This window comes from Erpetoichthys calabaricus, chromosome 5, assembly GCF_900747795.2.
Source record: "Erpetoichthys calabaricus chromosome 5, fErpCal1.3, whole genome shotgun sequence".
NCBI lineage: Eukaryota > Metazoa > Chordata > Cladistia > Polypteriformes > Polypteridae > Erpetoichthys > Erpetoichthys calabaricus.
In genome coordinates, this window is record NC_041398.2 from 108217341 (window position 1) to 108236906 (window position 19566).

Sequence of the window (19566 nt, forward strand, 5' to 3'; positions counted from 1 at the left end):
TAAGCTGAAAAAAACAAAACAAGGATTCCCTGTTGTCTATTTATCAGGATGTTGTATGTATATACTGTAAGTGAATATAGTTCAACTCCAGTGGATATTTACATTCACATAGTTGAGACTGTGTAAGTTTTTCCATGTTAGGGTAAGAACAGCACAAAAAAATAATTTTCGGGGAAAGATTAAAAACACATTCACTATATGCAGTCAATTAACTAGGCAAGAGGTGATTGAAAGTAACTTTTTTTATCATTTAGTGTTGAAACAACTCCAGAAACACAAAATAGGAAAGTACTGGACCATGCTGTTAGTTGCACCTTATTTAAAAAACACATTACAATATTATTCACCTCAGAAGATAATGTTTCCCTGAAATTATTAACCTACTGAAACCAGTAATATGTTACATGCTGTGCTAGAAGTTAATAGTGTGTGTTATTAAAACAGCATGAATTTGAATTTTCTTATCATTTAAATTTTAAGCCTACACAAGAACAACAGAATCTAATATATATATGTGACTTTTCGGTTGACATCATTCCTTTCCAATGAGTCCTATAAAACAGACTGCACCTTTGGTGGTTCAGCTGCTGCAATGTTATGACTAAATGAGTACATTTGACAGTGCATGAAGCCCTAAAGGCTCTTGTGCAAGTTGGTGAGACAAATTCGGTTTGGCATTAGCCTCAAGTTCAAAACCTGTGTGTAGAATAATAAAAAATAACTAAAAAATTGAACTACAAGATTGGTGATTTTTATTTACACTATGTGACAAACATTTTTTGTTTTTAGCTATCACAATTTAATTACTGTTAGATTCGGAAATGCTCGCTGAGATCAAGAGGTAACGTTTTGAAGGGTTTTTTAGTGAGTTAAGTGCAAATTAATGTCTTAACCCAGGTATGACAAAAAAAACTAATAAGCATTTTTGTAGATTCCAGAAATGTTTTTCCTCCCATTTGTGAGCCTGATTAATACAGTTTACTGTAGATCTGTAGGGTTGAAGCCTATTTTGATATCATTTAGTATCGCATCAATGTACACTATATCAATTTAAATTTAAATCAACCATAAGAGTAAATACTTTAAAATTTGTGTTCTGTTTTCTATTAGTTTTCATAAGATGTCAAATTTCTTGTTGCTTTTCCAGTGGACTGATAGCTAAGGTGTAAACTAACTATTGAAAATTGAATTAGTGAAATAGGTGAAACTCTTTAGAAAAACAGATTTTCTGAAATTATTTCTGGGTTCCAGACAACTAGATGATGATAGTGAGAACATGTGTTAAAAATATAGTGGCTTCACCTTTTTAAAATGCTATAGACAAATTTGGAGATGTAAGAATTCCGAGGGAGATAGCACAGAGTCCCATGTGTGAAAATTCTTTATGCAGCAAGGATTTCCCCATGAAAAAACATATATATTTATAAATCTGGTGAATAAAACATGAATCATAAGTGTAAGCAGGGGCCAAATTGGGTAACTGGGAAAATATTAATAAAGAAAAATATGAAGTGCGGATTGTGAAAGCTTAAATCAGAATAATGAAATTCTTAACATAAGTTTATGTTTTAATTCTTTTTGCAAAAGAATGACTTGCATTTTTCATTTAAAGTACAGAAGAAATACACCACAACCCCTTGTTCTTATATCAGATAGCATACCGGTAATACAAAATCAGTTTACATATGCACATTTGAAATGCCCCAATAAGAAAGCGACAGGGGTGTTCTGCCTAAAATTGTGACATGGCAGAAATCCATATGAAACTTGAGTGATGGCAGAATAAATAAGAGGTACTAACGTCACTTTTGCAATTTCACAAAAGTATTAAAGTATGCCACAGTAAAGAAACATTATGAAAGACATTTTTGTGTTCAGCTTGTATGGTGTAAAATAAAAAGATTATACCATTTTTGGACTATTTTTTTTATTAAATATCCATCTTGGTTTACAAGTGTCTGATTTTGTGCCTATTCCAAAATGCTAAAACCATATTATCATAGTTCCTAGTATGTTACATACCTGGCATTAATAATTTGTCTTATAAGAAAGATTACCATCAAAACTACCACAGTGTTATTTTTGTCTATGGATACAATCTATGAAATATTCACATTCAAATATTTATGTTACATCAAAAGCTGCATACATTCATCAGTCCATCTACCTGTTTCTCAACACATTTTTTCCATTACAAGGTTTCAGAGTGTTGTGAATTTAAACAAACGGGCATTTAAAATTTAACTAGCTGCAACAAGATGTTTTGCTGGCTGTGAAAAGAAGATAGTAATACTGGATAAGGTGCACAGCATGTATAAGCTGTAAGTGCAAAAGAAGGATGAGAAAATGGATAATTTACTCAGATGCTTACATTCTTCTATGTATACATTGTAAGAGAAAGACAAGACCACAATAAAGATTTGAGAGTACCACCCTGATGACTCCATATAATTAAATGACATGTAAACAACAGAAAACATGCAGCAATTGCAGAGATGTCTTCACAGACACAAGTGCAGAACAGAACTGCCTCAGGCAGATCTTCCTATCTTAAGTCTTTCCAGCAGGAAAAAGCAGGTCTGGGTGGACGAACATCAGAAGTGATGTCAGTGGTGTTAAAGCTGTCAATCATCCGGCCTGTAGAGGGAGGAAAAGAAAAGGCATTAGGATACAGCGCCAACCCTTGGAATAGTGGGTTATTACAATTACCATAGTCCTTAAGCTGTTCCCTATGTGCACGCTTATGAAAACATGTCACTTGTATGCTTAATAAATATTTATGATTATTTAATCCAGTTTCTGTCCATCCAGGAGATATATTCTGTTGGGCATATTAAGCATTAATCTTTGAGATACACCATTTATTGTAATATATTTTGTAATACATGTAATAATAAAATGCACTGCACGTTTGGGTCTTTCATGTGTGCTGCTTGGAAATATATATGCAAGATTCAAGTTTGTGAAATCTAAAGAGTCATCCATCATCTGTATATACATATTACAATAGCTGCTGTAAGAAGAGAGTTATGTTTGTTACTGCCATGATGTATTAGATCCAGGGTCGGATTAAACATATGGGAAACTAAGGCACCAGAACCCCGGGAGTACCCACAGCAAAAACTGTAAAAAAAAAATGCTGAACTGATGAGCATCTCAATGGCTGCATGCTTCTTCTCATGTGCGTTCACAAAAAAATGAAAATTACACAAAAGCACACACAAAAAAAGTTATGTTTCTTCTTTTGGTTCTACCTGTGTTGGCATCAGTTGAGAAAACGTAGTGGCCAGTCATCAGCTTATTGCAGGAATCCTCCAATTGAGAAATGCAAGCAGTGTTATGTTTTATCTTTTGTTCATATGCAGCCCGCCCATACTCCTTTGTATTGATCATTTCTCTACATGTTTATGTTTAGCTGATGTTTAACACCACACTGTACTGAAAAACTCACAATCCTCTCATTAGCTGCGTCTGTCAAACTAGTTTACTAGAACATTTAAAGATGCCCTATGAGTACTTCATATCGAATAAAAATTTCAAATTTCATTGGTATAAAAAATTTCAAATCTCACATAGTTATGAGTCTTTATGCAGTGATTTGCTTAACTGTTTTCAGGTAGCAATTTTTGTCCCATTCACCAGTTGCTCTTCACTTGTTTGCTCTTGTTTCCTTTTTTTGTTTTGGTTTAAAACATGGTGAAAATGTCTGTAAAAAAACTGGAAGTGCAAACAGTGCTCTATTTTATTCTTTTTCTGTCAAACTGCATCCAAGTCTATGGACGATTCTTTACAGCCTTCCACTTCTGGAATAGGCAGTGCAGTCCGGTCAGTAGGCACAGTAACCATTTATTAATTCATTTGGTGTTTGTTAATTAGAAAATGAGGATGCAGAAATATTACACTCCATTTTTCTCTATACAAAATCATCTCTTCTCAACAACATCAGAAAGTGCAATGGTATGAGCATTTATTTATGAAAGGAACAATTTTATGTATTTTTATTTTCTATTCAAATATGTTGTAGACCAGGGGTAGGCAACGTCGGTCCTGGAGTGCCACAGTATGTGCAGGTTTTTGTTCCAACCCAGTTCCTTAACGAGAACTCAATTATTGCTGATGAAGCACATATTGCTTAAGTGACATTTTAATGCTTCATTTTAGTGGTCTCGCTTGTTAAGGTTCTCCAACCTTAATTGCTTATTTCAATCTTAAACTGCTGCATTCAGTGTTTTAATTGCTCCTTATTAGCAATAAGATGTAAAAGACAAAGCAGCCAGCAGTTCTCCAGCTAGCTTTTTTCCAATTACATCTGTGTGTGTTTCATCATGCACGGTTTGATTTAATAAAACACTTAATAGAAAAATGTGACAGACTGAAAATGATCTGTTTTAGGCTTCAAATCATTTGGATGATATCCTTGGAAAGGAAAAAAATCTACGATATAAAAGCCTTACATTGCACAGACTAACAAGCCATAAAATTAAATAAGGTCTGAGATTGGCAATGATTGGTTTCTAATTAAGCAATTGGGTTGAATGAAAACCTGTAGCCACTGCGGCTCACCAGGACTGACATTGCCTACCCCTGTTTTACATCTTATTGCTAATAAGGAGCAATTAAAACACTGAATGCAGCAGTTTAAGATTGAAATAAGCAATTAAGGTTGGAGAACCTTAACAAGCGAGACCACTAAAATGAAGCATTAAAATGTCACTTAAGCAATATGTGCTTCATCAGCAATAATTGAGTTCTCGTTAAGGAACTGGGTTGGAACAAAAACCTGCACATACTGTGGCACTCCAGGACCGACGTTGCCTACCCCTGTTGTAGACTATATTTTTAATGACTAATTAATCATACAATGTTGCAGGTTGGTTTTGTTCTAGCTAACTGCAAAAAAGGTGGTTTAATTTCTTTTTGTTCAGTGCTCTTCTTCATTGGTATTTTTTTATGAAGATCAGATTCCAAAAATTAATATGGAAACTTTAGTGTCCTTTTCAAAGAAACATGTTGATTTCTTATTGTGTGACCTACGTAACTTGCTGTCACCAGGGTTGCTGCCCCTGGGAGAAGAAGGCTGAGGACAATTTGCTTAGTGGGTGCGATAAAAGAAAAGAAAATAAAAAAGTCTAAAAATGTGGTCATGTTGCAAACTGTGCTGAAATCACTAGATTATTTTTTTAGAAAAGACGAGGCCTCAGAACCATTAGCACTTTGCATTAGTAGGAAAAAAGTAGCATTAGTTTAGCCTGGTCTGAGGAAGTAATGTGGTTTTTTGAGTGTAAGCAACACAACAGTCCATTGGCAATTAGCCAACATTAGTATGTCTGAAGATGATGGAGCCCAGGTAGCGTCTAATGTTCGGCAGTAGAACCCCTAATAGTGTCTCTGTAGACCCTGCACAGTGCAAGCAAAGGAATATCTATTAGGCAGGGGTCTTCATTTTTGAAAAAATACTTTTTCTTCTTTGTCTGTCTTCTCTTTGCTTGCTCTGCACTCTATTTAGATTCATAGATTACCCAAATTTTGTACTGGTAGCTAAAAGGCATTGTGCTTTGTGTTATTCTGCTGATTCGTTATATTTTGGACAGTAGGAATTGAATACTAAAGTAATTATAATTCTTGTTGTATTTAATGTCCCTGTTTCTTGGGCATATTGTTCACATTTTATTATCTTGCTTTAGTACATATAATTGCAAGGACGATGCACAGGCCTTATTTTGTTTGATTCAATTTTTGGGGAAAAAGAACTTTGTAAAGCTATAAAGAAATTTTTTAAAAAGCCAAAGATACTAATTTTGTGATTGTGTTTCGTAAATCATTACCAATCATGATAACAGATTCTATATCTGTTCTATTAATTGATACAGATGCCAGGTTTCTGCCATTTGAAAGCGTGTTTGCTTTTAATACTGTCTGATTAAGCTGTTTTAGGTGAAATAGTAAAGTGGAGGTGCGGATGCCTGGGCACCTTAAAGTCATAATTTGTCCCTGATTGGTTCATGTTTCAGTTTGCTCTATTCTAAGTTATTGAACTTTCTTCAAATAGTGTTATCCTGGTTGTAAAGCAAGGTGTGGGTAGACGTGCGTCCCAGCGGGGTGGACGAATGGTATCTTCCCAGTCAGGAGGTCATTGGAATAGAAGGACAGAGGAAGACTGCCTCACAAAAAAATTCCCCCAATACCCTGAATGACAGCATCCCTCTGGTTTGACTCCCGTTTGGTCACCCTCAGGGCTGCATGGGAGTTGTAATTGTGGTGAGCAATCTTGGTGGGGTATGTGGGTGCCACTAGAGGGAGCTGTTGGGGGCAGGCTGTCCTGTCACGTAGAGGTCCCACCTGACTTGGAAATTGCTTCCACTGAGCAATCTTGTTACGCTAGAAATCCTCTCTTGTTCAGGTTAAAAAGGAGTGCTTCACCTTCCCATGTGAGTCAGAATTGGGAGTTGAGTTGGACAAAGCTCCCCTGGGAGATGTGGAGGAGAAAATAAAAGCCAAATAATTGTTGGAATTTCTGGAAGAAAGGAGGAGAACTTTTTAAAAGAGAAGCCTTAAAAGAAGGTACTTATTTAATAAAAAAAAACTTTTTACTTAACCTGGGACAGTGCTTGTAGTAATTGTGTCAAAGGTTTGTGGCTCTGAGACACCCCCTATATGCCATACTGGTGTTATTGGATGTCTTGGTCAGGATGTTTGCTTTTGTTTGAGATTACAGATTTTGTTCTTTAAATAATGCCACTAGCATTTGAGACAGTGGCCAATAATAAAATATATATTTTTTGTATTTTTTCCACTTTTCTAAGTTTTGAAAGTTCCTAATTATGCAAATGGGTGATTGAGCTAGTGACAGATGCATTGTATCAGATATGTGATGCCTTGGTTAAATTCTGCATGAACTACAAAGTTTAGTATTTATAGTTGAAAAGTTTAAAAATATAATCTGTAAATATGTTTTCATTGTGTTTGATTAATACTCAGTCCACTGAGTATAAAGCTGACAGTTTCAAATTATATTGATTATAATAGGGTTCCCTTTACAAATAAGAAGACAAAGAATTTAATTACTATAAATTAACTTTTATAAAGTAATGTCACAGTTAAAACAAAATGCTTATCCACTTTACTAATCTAGGTATGTACATAATTCTATACTGATTAAACAAAAAGCATAGTGAGATGTAATGATATTCAAAGAATTATTGAGTGCCATGGAAACCGATGAAGTTATCATGGAATATGGATGCTGTATTATTTTAAATAAACTAGGGGGCTTTGCCCCCTGTTCACTTTGCTCACTAACCCCCCTGCCTGAGCTACGCGCCAGCAACTTTGCGTCTCTGCCGATCGCGTATGTGGATTTCACTTTCACCGAACAGCAAAACCTTTAATTCTCACGGACAGGCCTCTTCATTGGGAAGAAACACTACTTTTCCCTGATGACAACACAAATTAGATGATCTACAAGTTTCCGACTTAAAGTTTAAATCCGAACAATATATTTGATTTCTTTTTGCTGTTCCATTATTTCACCAAGTAATAATTTCTGTTTGTTTGTGCTAATGCGATCTTTACTATAATTTTTTTGAGACCTTCGAATTTTTGTACTTCCATTATCTCAAACCTGCTCTGCATGTGTATCGTGCCAACATTTTTGAATTCTGTACGACGTTCTACTTTGTCATCTTCTCTTTGTCTTTTATTTCCGACCCAGGGCGTGGGACGGGAGAGTGTCTGTCTGAGAAAGTCACATCTTGTCTCTCTTCCCAAGATTTTTTTATTATAATTTCTTATATATATTTCTCTTCTGGTTCGTCCTGCTTCCACTTCAAAACCGGTCCCGCCCACACATAGCCAACACGGCATTTCTCGATTCCTATTCGTCCTCTTCAAAACCCTTCCCCACACTGCCTGCGGCTCCTCTTCAAAACCGGTCCCACCCACACGCAGCCGACACGGCATTTCTCGATTCCTATTCGTCCTCTTCCATGTCATGCACTATACTGGCCTGCTGAGCGTTATACATCCAACAAGTACTCAAGGTGCTGCCACAACGGTAAAGTAGCTTTACCACCTTTGCGGGAGCCACCTGTGTCTTTACAACAGCTTCTTACACAGCAAACATCAGAAGCTAAAAATTATCGTGAACACATTCGAGAATACAACTCTTCTCTAGCGTTTGCTTCCGTGGGTGCACAGATAACTCAACTTTCTAGCCACGGACCATACTGTTTTAAAATACACGGGCAAATTTATCATCAAATCTCTCCACTATACGCTAACACTTATACCTCTCCAGGATATGGACAGTTGTATGTTTTTGAAACAGCGCAAGCTACTGAAGTACACTTACAAAATAAAACAAACTCTGCATGCAGCGAAAGTTTTTCTCCAGCTAGATTCCATGCTCAGAACCATCAACCCCTTTGCTAAATCATACAAACACATGCATGAAATCGCTCAGTCCAATCCAACAGCATCTGTATGAATGGTTTTCAAGGAAAACCCTAGGCAGGATTTACGAAGATACAATGCCCCGACATGTCACACCGATGTTGCAGTGATTTTCATCGGAGAACCGCCTGCCGAAAGGGACATTTGCATCTATCCCATAGGCAACTCCTGTAAACAGATTTCCATGCTCAATATGAATTGAGATCCTATTGTTTACCCACTTTTATTCCCTTACAAGTCAAGTAGAGCTTTATTGTCATCCTAACAATATACTTACAGTACACAGTGGGACGAAATATCGTCCTCCAGAGTCAAAAGGTGCAGTACACAAGATATATATATATATAACTAAAAACATATACAGTATTAAGTAGTATTATGTAATCCAGAGAGTGTGTGGAGTAAAGAGTCCAGTGTGGAGGAGGGCAGCATGGTGTTCAGGAGCCAGACTGCTTGGGGAAAGAAACTATTGCACAATCTCGCAGACCTGCTCCTGATGCTGCAGAGTCGTCTTCCAGATGGAAGAGGAGTAAACAATTGGTGGGAGGGGTGGTGGGGGTCAGCCATGATGCTAGTGGCTTTATGCAGGCAGCGTGAGGTGTAGATCTCCTGCAGACTGGGTAGAGAGCTGCCAATGATGCACTCAGCAGTCCGCACAATCCTCTGAAGGGCTTTGCGGTCGGAGGCATGGCAGTTTCCATACCAGACTGTAATACAGCTGGTCAGGACGCTCTCTATGGTGCCTCTGTAGAAGGTGGTAAGTATGGGTTTAGGGAGGTGCACCTTCTTCAGTCGTCACAGGAAGTAAAGACGCTGCTGGGCTCTTTTTGTAAGATAGTTGGCATTTTTGGTCCAGGACAGGTCCTCTGTCATATGAACACAGAGGAACTTGGTGCTGTTCACTCTCTCTACTGTGACGCCATCAATGTTGAGTGGGAGATGGACAGCCTTTGTCTTCCTGAAATCAACAATCAACTCTTTTGTCTTTTCAACATTAAGAGACAGATTATTGTCTTTACACCAAAGTGCCAACCGTTCCACCTCTTCTCTGTACGCCGCATCATCGTCGTTCTCAATAAGTCTCACTACTGTAGTGTCATCGGCGAACTTGATAATATGGTTTGTGTCAGAGTTAGAGGTGCAATCATGGGTCAACAGCGTGAAGAGTAGCGGGCTCAGCACACAACCCTGGGGGGCACCTGTGCTCAGTGTGATGGTGTTAGATCTTATATTCCCAATCTGTACTGTTTGAGGTCTTTCAGTGAGAAAGTCCAGAATCCAGTTGCAGGTGGAGGTGTTGAGTCCGAGCAGATCCAGCTTACTGATCAGCTGCCTGGGAATGATAGTATTGAATGCTAAGCTGAAATCAATGAACAGCATTCTTACATGTGCATTGCGGTGATCCAGATGTGACAGGATCAGGTGGAATACCATTGAAATTGCATCGTCAGTTGATCGATTTGATTGATATGCAAACTGTAGACGGTCCAGTTTGGGTGGCAGCTGATTCTTTATGTGACTCAAAACTAACCGCTCAAAGCACTTCATAATGATTGGAGTGAGTGCCACTGGGCTGTAGTCATTGAGTTCCGAGGCTGTAGCTGTCTTTGGGACAGGTCTGATGGTGGTGTTTTTAAAACATTGTGGCACAACAGCTTGGCTCAGGGAGATGTTGAAGATGTCGACTAGGACATCAGTCAGCTGGTCAGCACAATCTCTGAGCACATGTCCAGGTATGTTATCTGGTCCAGCAGCTTTGTGTGGGTTGACCCTGATGAGAGTCCTTCTTACACTAGCTGCAGACAGGGACAGAACTTGATTGTCTGACGAGGGGATGGTCTTCCATGCTGGTTTATTGTTCTGTGTCTCAAACCTGGCATAGAAGGTGTTAAGAGCGTCTGGAAGAGAGGTGTCGTTAACACACATATGCGGTGGGGCCTTATAATCCGTGATGGTTTGGATGCCCTGCCACATTCGACGAGAATCTCTTGAGCAGGCGAAGTGATCACTAATTTTCTTTGAGTACTCCCGCTTTGCTAACTTAATGCCTTGGGACAGGTTGGTTCTAGCTGCTCTGAGTGCCACTTCGTCGTTGGCTTTGTAGGCAGCATCCCTTGTTTTCAGCAGCTCGTGAACTTCTGCTGTGAACCATGGCATCTGGTTAGCACGTGTTGAGACAGATTTGACGACGGTGACATCTCCAATGCATTTGTCAATGTATCCTGTCACTGCTTCGGCATACTTATTAATGTCAATGTGATGATCAATGGTCGCCGCTTCTCTAAAGACACTCCATTCTGTGCTCTCAAAACAGTCCTGCAGGGCTTCAGTAGCTCCATCTGGCCATGTTCTGACCTGCTTTATTACCGGCTTTGTTCTCTTCAGCAATGGCATAGATGCCGGAGTAAGCATTACTGTAATGTGATCAGACAGTCCAATGTGAGGGTGGGGAGTTGCTCTATATGCAGACCTGGTGTTAGTGTATACCAAGTCCAACATATTGTCTCCTTTTGTCGGAAATTTAACATGCTGGTGGAGTTTAGGCAGAACAGTCTTTAAATTCGCTTGATTGAAGTCCCCAGCTATAATAAAAAATCCCTCAGGGTGGCGAGATTGCAGGTCACCGATGGCCTCATACAGCTTGCATAGCGCCTCCTTAGCATTTGCATCGGGAGGAATATACACTGCCACAATAACAATAACACTGAATTCTCGCGGCAAATAATAAGGTCTGCACTTAACTGCCACAAATTCCACCAGCGATGAGCAGTGCTTCGTGATCATACCTGTGTTTCCACACCATTCTGTGTTGATGTATACACACAGGCCGCCGCCGCGTGTTTTTCCGGATCTGCTGGCGTCTCTATCCGCACGGATAGCATGTAGCCCTGTTAGCTGTATAGCCGCGTCAGAGATATTATCATTCAGCCAGGTTTCCGTGAAGATAAAAACACAGCAGTCTCTTACTTCACGACGTTTACGGAGACATTGGCTGGAACAAAGATTTACAACATGTTCCCGATAAAAGAACCGCCAAGTGAATAAGGCTTACTCAATGCCAATTTTATGCGTATAGATTAGCAATGAGGAATACATTTAGTATTCTGCACACCAGCGGCAAACTATTCCAACAGTACGTCGTAGATACGTATGTTAAAACAGAGGGCGCGCGACTCAACTATCTCAGATTACATCAACAAGATCTGCGCGTGGAACAATACAAAGGACTATCAGACGCACTGCAAGCAAACGCTGAAAATAACAACATACATGTAGACAAAATGATCATATTACTGTCCACATTTCCAGGAAGTCCAAGATACATGCAACAAAACTATCAGGATGCCATGGGCATAGTACGTAAATTCGGAAAGCCTGATTTATTTATCACTTTCACATGTAATCCTGCTTGACTGGAAATTCTACATGCACACTGCGTCTTTCAAGAAGTATTTATTTCTTCTTGATTTCTGAATTCCTTTCTCAACGTTTTCCATTCCTATTCTTACACTGCCATATGCTACGGCGGGCGTCGGCTAGTAGAGAGATGTCTTGTTAGTTTTACACTTCACATCAAATGTCATTTTTATAACAAAACTGTTTTAAGTCATTACATGAAGGTAATATTTTCTTCTGTTAACATGACTCATATATATATATAATATATAGTTATTGGTTTACATATGTTAAAACATTATATTAGAAAGGCTTGAAAATTTTTTAAAAAAATCAAATAGACTGTTTTATAATAAAGATTAATAATGTCTTTTAAATGGTAGGTTTGCTCAGGCATTTGTATATTTTAAAAGCAGCTGGAAAATAAAAATTAAACACAAAGAGTAAAACCACTAGGATATAAAAGGGCACAAACATTTTCAATGTGTACACCCTTTATAAGAATAAAAAAATAAATAAAAATAAATGTAAGCTGAACTACTATGCAGCAGATGTTGAATAACTTCTACCCTGGAAACATTTTTGGAGTTGTGCCACTTCATCTACAGAATGAGGCATATTGAGAATATCTACAGGGTGTTTATATGAGAGTTTATGTCCTTTTAATTACTGAGCTAAGCCCAGCAGAATAACATTTTCTGAGTAGAGTAGACATAAAACAGTTCAATTGCAGAAAGAAACTAGTTTAATATTAGATAGTTAGTATTGGACTTTCTTTTCAAGATTCAAAAGAATTCTGGATTATTCTAACACATCACTCATTCACTGTACTTATTTCTCTTGCCACTTTCCTTAATACTGTTCTCTTGATTCTCAAACCAGTCTTTTTTGCCGGAATGTGACGGTTTTCATGACATACGCTCTCCATCTGTATGTTTAGTCTGGTTCAGTTCTTCCTGCCCTTAAGCCTTCAAAAAGAGTTTGAAATAACTACATTTGACACATCTGTTCCCAACCATTTCAAACTATTCAGATATATAATATATCTTGTATATATACTGTGGAGTACCTATTAGCGTGCTTTGGTTCTTTAGCTAATCTATAGTATTTGATTTCCAGCAAGTATAGGCACTAACCAAAGCATAATATTGAAAATGAAATTGCTAAACTTCACATCTTAAAGAGACAAATGTTGGAACATCCTTTATGTTCTGGGCAGGAAAGAAAAGAGCTAAGCATTAGAACAATTTTTTCTGCCCATGGATGGCAAATTCTTTCACATGAGCGTTGATACTTTGAGTTTGCATTTCTTTGTCATTTAAGTAACTGAATTTATTTATCTATACATTTATATTTATTTTATATTATAATAATGATAATAAATTTGGTAAGTTCAAGATTTAAACATGTATAATAAAAATGAATATTCTTCTACTGTCTTATATACTTCTGTTTTGGGTAATATAAATAACAGAAATAAAACATGACATTTAAGTTGATCTTAATAGGACGAATGGAATGAACATGATTACAGTATGAACTGGAAATATTGCCACTGCACCTGAAAAGACTGACACACTATGATATTTAAACACACCGTTAATTACACTCTCTGCCTTCAAAACTGCATCTAATGACATTAATCATATTTGCATGTCTGAGACATGAAACTCTTTTACAATGCTTACTTTAAAGCATGCTTAGAGCACTGTATATGTCTTCTTAAAGATATTAACACCAAAATGAATAACAGAATGTGTCCAAGTTTCCTGAAAGTGGTATAATCAATAAAAATCCAAAGTTTGAAAAATTACACCTTGTGATCTAAGTGAACCACCAACTCATTATGGAGACAGACAATGCTTGCAGCTTTGACTATCTTAAAACACTACATCTTCTACTCTATTGTACTGTCATTAAGTATTAGCTATTAGGTTGAATTATCCCCACAGTGTTGCTTAAGGAAAATGTTCAACATTTTGCTGTCAAAGAATATAGGAACACCTACATACACCACAATGTATACCTCAACTTAATATCATGAATTCTAGATGGTCAGAAATACTAACACAAAGATTGCCAGGTTACAGTTTTAGAGTCCTATCATATCTTTGAAAACCTGATATTCTCAGATGCTACAACATGGAAAAATAAATTATTTGAAACTGGAGCTCATCAAATGAGCCAGAAAGTATATGTTAATGTTGTAAAACTTCCAACCTATAGCTATTATTATACAGTTATTGCACCTGGTTCTTTTTGATGGACTCTCTAGCTCTCATTAGAGTTAACTTCTTTGCATTATCAGCACGCTTCTATGTTTAGATGTAGTTGTCTTAGTATTGCCTCAACAAAAAATACATCTTAAACAATGGTAATATTAGTGGCAACAGTATCGTTGATAAAAAGAATAAGGCAGCCCTTGAAATTTTTCAAACATATGAATAAACCTAAACACAGAAAAAGGAATGGTTTCCTGAATTCATTACACCAGTGATAAAGGGAGCTAGTGAGAATTTGATTGGCATCCTAGAAACACATTATATGGGCTATCTTGTATAAAAACTGGTGTATCTTCTTGGAAACAAAATTATGCAGAAGAGGCAAACAAAAAATGGTAAATGGCAACAACGTCCAAAAGAAAGTTAAGAAAAGTACAATTTTCAAGGCCTGTGTTTAATTTCACTCAGTCCGGATTTTCTTAATTTCAGTTGCTTGTGCAGTTACTCAAAAATAGGTGAAGGAAATAGATTGTCAGATTATATTAATTAACCATTTACACACATTACCATATTTGTTGTATAATTTCAAATACTACAGAAATTATGCAAGGTTAATTTTAAGATGGTAAGAAAGTAGATTATTACCAGCTTGAAAGAACCTCACATCACCTCCTCTACACACCTTAACTTTGTTTTCCTAGAGCAATGCTATTCAGAATAAGAGAAGCATAAAATTCATAGCAGAAAAACTGAACTTTGCAAGGGAAAGCAGGTTGTACTGTAGGTTGACATCACATTACAGAAATGCTAAGGATACATGCTTCTACTGTATGTAATATATCAGAACGTGAAGAAAAATAATGAATATGTGAAACCTTATAATTTGTTTATTCTTTGAAATGTTTATTAAGTATTAGTTGTCAAATTCCAAAATTATTTTTCTTATGATACGACAGATATTCTAATGCAAAATCAAAATACATTTTACTTTACTTTTATATAATTACATTTTATTTTATGCAATCTCATCAATTATGATTTTGTTATGATATAAATATTATCTGTAGAAGAGAGGCAATCCGCCAATCAGTGAAAAGTTAGTCTTAAAAATGCTGGCCATGAACAGAATATACTGTACATTTTCTGATATATGGGCAGATGACTAAGTGATATTTCCCTGTTTTCCAAGACTTATTTCCTTGAAAGCAAAATGTTCTTTCAAAATTTTCTTAAATTAGAAAGTGAAATTTACATTCCCATTTCTTTATAACTAGGCAATTCAAAATTTACATAATTTTGTTATAGAGTTGGGAAAGATGGTTCCTAACTTGTGCCTGTTGCTCTGTTTTTGTGGCTGCTTATGACTCTGCTCCAGATTAGAAGTATGAACGTGAACATATTATTTCTTCAGTGTTATTGGGAAATGTATCACTAGTATTCTTTAATAACTTTAATTTAATGTTAATGAATTGGCATCCCATGCAGGGCTGAACGGTTAGATGGAAAAATGTACTGTTTTATCTTGTTTTAGCAAATCAACTAAGACATTTACCTAACACAAAAGGTACAAAGTAACCTCTCAAGTTCTTTTTTTAATGGGGGAATAGGGCAATATGTCAAAACCAGGTATACAACTGTAGTCTGTTACCTCTTATCTCTCTCACTCACACTGTGTTGTTCCCCATGTATTTAACCCTAGAGAAATCTAATGCCAGTCTGATTGCAGACAGGGATTGTTTTTACTTCCAAACTTTTATTTCAACCTGAATTTACCACCAATATACTGTAGGGCTTTACAAGAGTGTTCTCAAGTGTCCTTCACAGACTGCAGCTAGACAAGGAATAGACAATATAGCTTCTCAGTTAAGCAAATAGAAATTAAAGATGTTAGTTTAAGCTTTGATTTGAAAATTATATATATTGGCATCAAAACCAAGAGCAGCAAATGTAAGTCAATAAAAACAATTATACAACCTGGGTGGATTCAAGCAATGTTAATTTAGTCCCAGATGGTCCAGTTTCTTAGTTACAGATTATATATCATTAATTGAACAATGAAAACTTTTTTTTTTCTTTCTGTAGAGAAAGCTCCTTGGAAATTGTCCAGCAGCTAAGCAGCATAAAAACATCTATGAAAGTGTCAGAGGCTTCTCTCAAAGTGTCAATTTCAGCAAATGAACTGAGATCTTTACAAATGTTTCAGAAAGCATCACTTCCCTTCTTCTCACCCAAATAGAGCTCCCTTCTTATACTTTTTCATCTCCTTAGCAGAGCCTACAATTTTCTCAAAACACAGAAAATGTTACTGAATCATTATCAAAAAGTCAAGGTTATTTTCCCATGGGAGTCAAAAGCTGCACTTTCTCACTAAGTGAAATACTCTAAATCGTGCTTTGCCTTTCAGCATTTCCATTATACACTACACTTATGTTGACCTTGACAATACTTTCAAGCTAAGGCCTATTACTTGAAATCTGCCAGCTGCAAAGGTACAGCTACCATTTAGTTGTGTGAGGTCACTATCTTGTTCATGAAAGCAGTTAATGTAATGCTACTATTACTGATTTTTCATTTACAGGATATGTTTTTAACAGTAATCTAAAATCTACTTTGACTTCTTTTGACAGGAATACACAATAGATGTCTTCTTTAGACAAAGCTGGAAAGATGAAAGATTAAAATTTAAAGGACCTATGAACATTCTTCGGCTAAACAACTTGATGGCCAGTAAAATTTGGACTCCCGATACTTTTTTTCATAATGGGAAGAAGTCTGTGGCCCATAATATGACAATGCCTAATAAACTTCTCAGAATTCAAGATGATGGGACACTTTTATATACTATGAGGTAAATATTATTCTTTAACCATTCAGTTTAAATATGTCTAAACTACAACATGAAAAAACTGTTACAGCAATTTAGTTAATTATAAAAATATAACCTAATATTATGCATGGGATTTAACATATATAATACATCATTATACTTGTTATTTTAAAGACAACATTTTGAAATGATTATCTGTTATGGTAAAAACATATACCATATATAAAAGTAGAATCTTAATTTTCCAACTGGAAACCTCAGTAAATACTGCTGCTTCTTTATAGTTTCCAGGCACTGTGAGAATAAAGAATGTCAAAAATGCCTTCAATTTTATTTTAGCCTGATATCATTTACAGAATATTTTTAAGCATATAAGCAGCTATCCTTCCCTGTGGTAATAGTAATAGTATCATCTCTCTTTGTTGTTGCTTTTTATGTACCATACTTAATAAATTATAGCTTTATGTTCGGAAGGCAGGCTCTATTGTTGGCATGGAGCTAGACAGTTTGACATCTGTGGCAGAGCGACGGGCGCTCAGCAGGCTCCTATCAATTATGGAAAATCCACTGCATCCACTAAACAGTGTCATCTCTAGACAGAAGAGCAGCTTCAGCGACAGACTGCTGTCACTGTCCTGCTCCACTGACAGACTGAGAAGAGCGTTCCTCCCCCAAACTATGCGACTCTTCAGTTCCACCCGGGGTGGGGTAAACGTTAACAATATATAAAGTTATTGTCTGTTTTTACCTGCATTATTATCAATCTTTAATTTAATATTGTTTTTTGTATCAGTAAGGTGCTGCTGGAGTATGTGAATTTCCCCTTGGGATTAATAAAGTATCTATCTATCTATCTATCTAGAACAGTAGTGCATAAACATTAGTAGGAACAGTCTATATTAAATGGCAAGGGACTTTGACTTCATTCTTTTTGTTGGTCGTATTTTTCTTTCTTTCAGCCTTTCTTTTGTTGATGTTTACTTGCTGAGCTGACTGTTCTTTGTGGGCTGCCGCTGTGTATTGTGTGTCTTTAATTTTCTGTGACAGTAATATTGTCTTGTACGTCCGCTGGCTTGAACGTCCGTAATATACCTTTAATTTTCTCTGGTGGTAATACAGGCGTGCGCGTCGGTAATATGCCTTTAATCTCCTCTGACAGTAATACTGGCTTGTATGTGGCTGTAATATGAGTCACTGTATTGTGTACCTTTAATTTCCTCTCGCAGTAATACTGGTTTGTATTTCCATAAAACACCTGTAACTTTCTCTGACAGTAATATCGTGCATCGCACCGTGCCCCGCGCATGCGCACTTCACCAGAAGACACACACACACGGACCCCTGGACGCACACAGGGATTTTATTAAAGAGGATGCGTAACTGCATATTATGAATTCATCATTATTGTCTTTTCAACCTTATATCAATTGTGTCATCATTTTTAATAAACTAAAATGCTATGATTCTTTATTAAGTGATGCAATGAATTTGATATGTAATGTTTTATTTAACTATTAACCAAAAGTTACATTTAAACAGTTTTCTGAGCTCCATTTATTTTGAGTGAAACAGAACTGATCCTTAATGCAGATAGTGCTGTGGGAAATATTATCTTCTACATTCTTATTCAATTTCATCTGAAAGGTGTTTTGTGCATGAAAGATAAGTGCTTTAAAAAAAAAAAGATTGTAGCCTAAATTAGACTAGTCCATCTCCAGTCTTTGAGGTACGCTGAGTCTTCTAAATTTTTTTTCACCAGCATGGCTGTCAAACTGAATCAAGTGATGCATTCACACTTCACTAGCACTAACCACTTAAAGGAGACATGCTTTGAATAAAGAACATCATAATGTCAATACTGACAAAGAAGAAGAAGAACAAACCTATGTTATGCTTGTTTTCATTAATCCAAATTATGTTCAATAATATATTAAGACAACCTGTCATATAGTGAAGAGAAACCAGAAATAAGCTTTTAAAATAAAGAAGTCAATTAACACTTATTAAAAATTTACTTAGAGTATTTTATAGCAATTTCAGAGTTGCCATTAATTTAGAAAAATTGTATTAAAGAAATAACAATTTTCCTTTGGCTTGTATTGTGAGGTAAAGAAAAACAACTGCACAGCAAACCAAGAAAAGTAAATAACTTTCAAGCACATAGTCGGTCTTTTCCAGTGTACATTCTATTATGACTTTTCCTAATTATTTTGTATTTGAAAAATTACTTCATTTAACGTGATTTCCTGCACAAGGCCAATGTGTATTACAATTGTTTCATTTATTGTTAAATTTAAATATACTTCAACTCATCCTTCCTTTATTAACCCATTAAGGACATGTGATGAAATGTCATTTATATTTCCTAAATTTAAAGTAGGTCATCTCACATTTTACTTTCTAGGCTTGCTATGTTGTCTTCTGGTAAACTGTAGGTGTATGTGGTACTGCAAATTCATGAAATGTCAGTCTTCACTGATTTATTTCTCCCATTTAATTCTGCTACTTCATAGCTGCAAATCCCCCCCAACCTAATCACCGTATACTGGAGTTTGCACTCATCATTGAGGGATGCCTATCACATTAACTGGATATTCTGATCTGGCTTTGTGTGGCTATCTGCATGAAACCTGTAGTGAAATGGCACCCATCAAGGGTAAATTCCTACAT

At 36.4% G+C, this 19566-nt stretch overlaps 1 protein-coding gene across 1 annotated transcript in view; it reads left to right on the forward strand.

Moving 5' to 3' along the window:
• gabra2a (gamma-aminobutyric acid type A receptor subunit alpha2a) overlaps positions 1-19566 on the forward strand; it is a 353372-nt gene that overhangs the window by 158090 nt on the left and 175716 nt on the right. The window contains exon 5 of the mRNA XM_051928333.1: positions 16697-16917. Coding sequence (XP_051784293.1) covers positions 16697-16917 — 221 coding nt within the window. The remainder of the gene's footprint in view (positions 1-16696; positions 16918-19566) is intronic.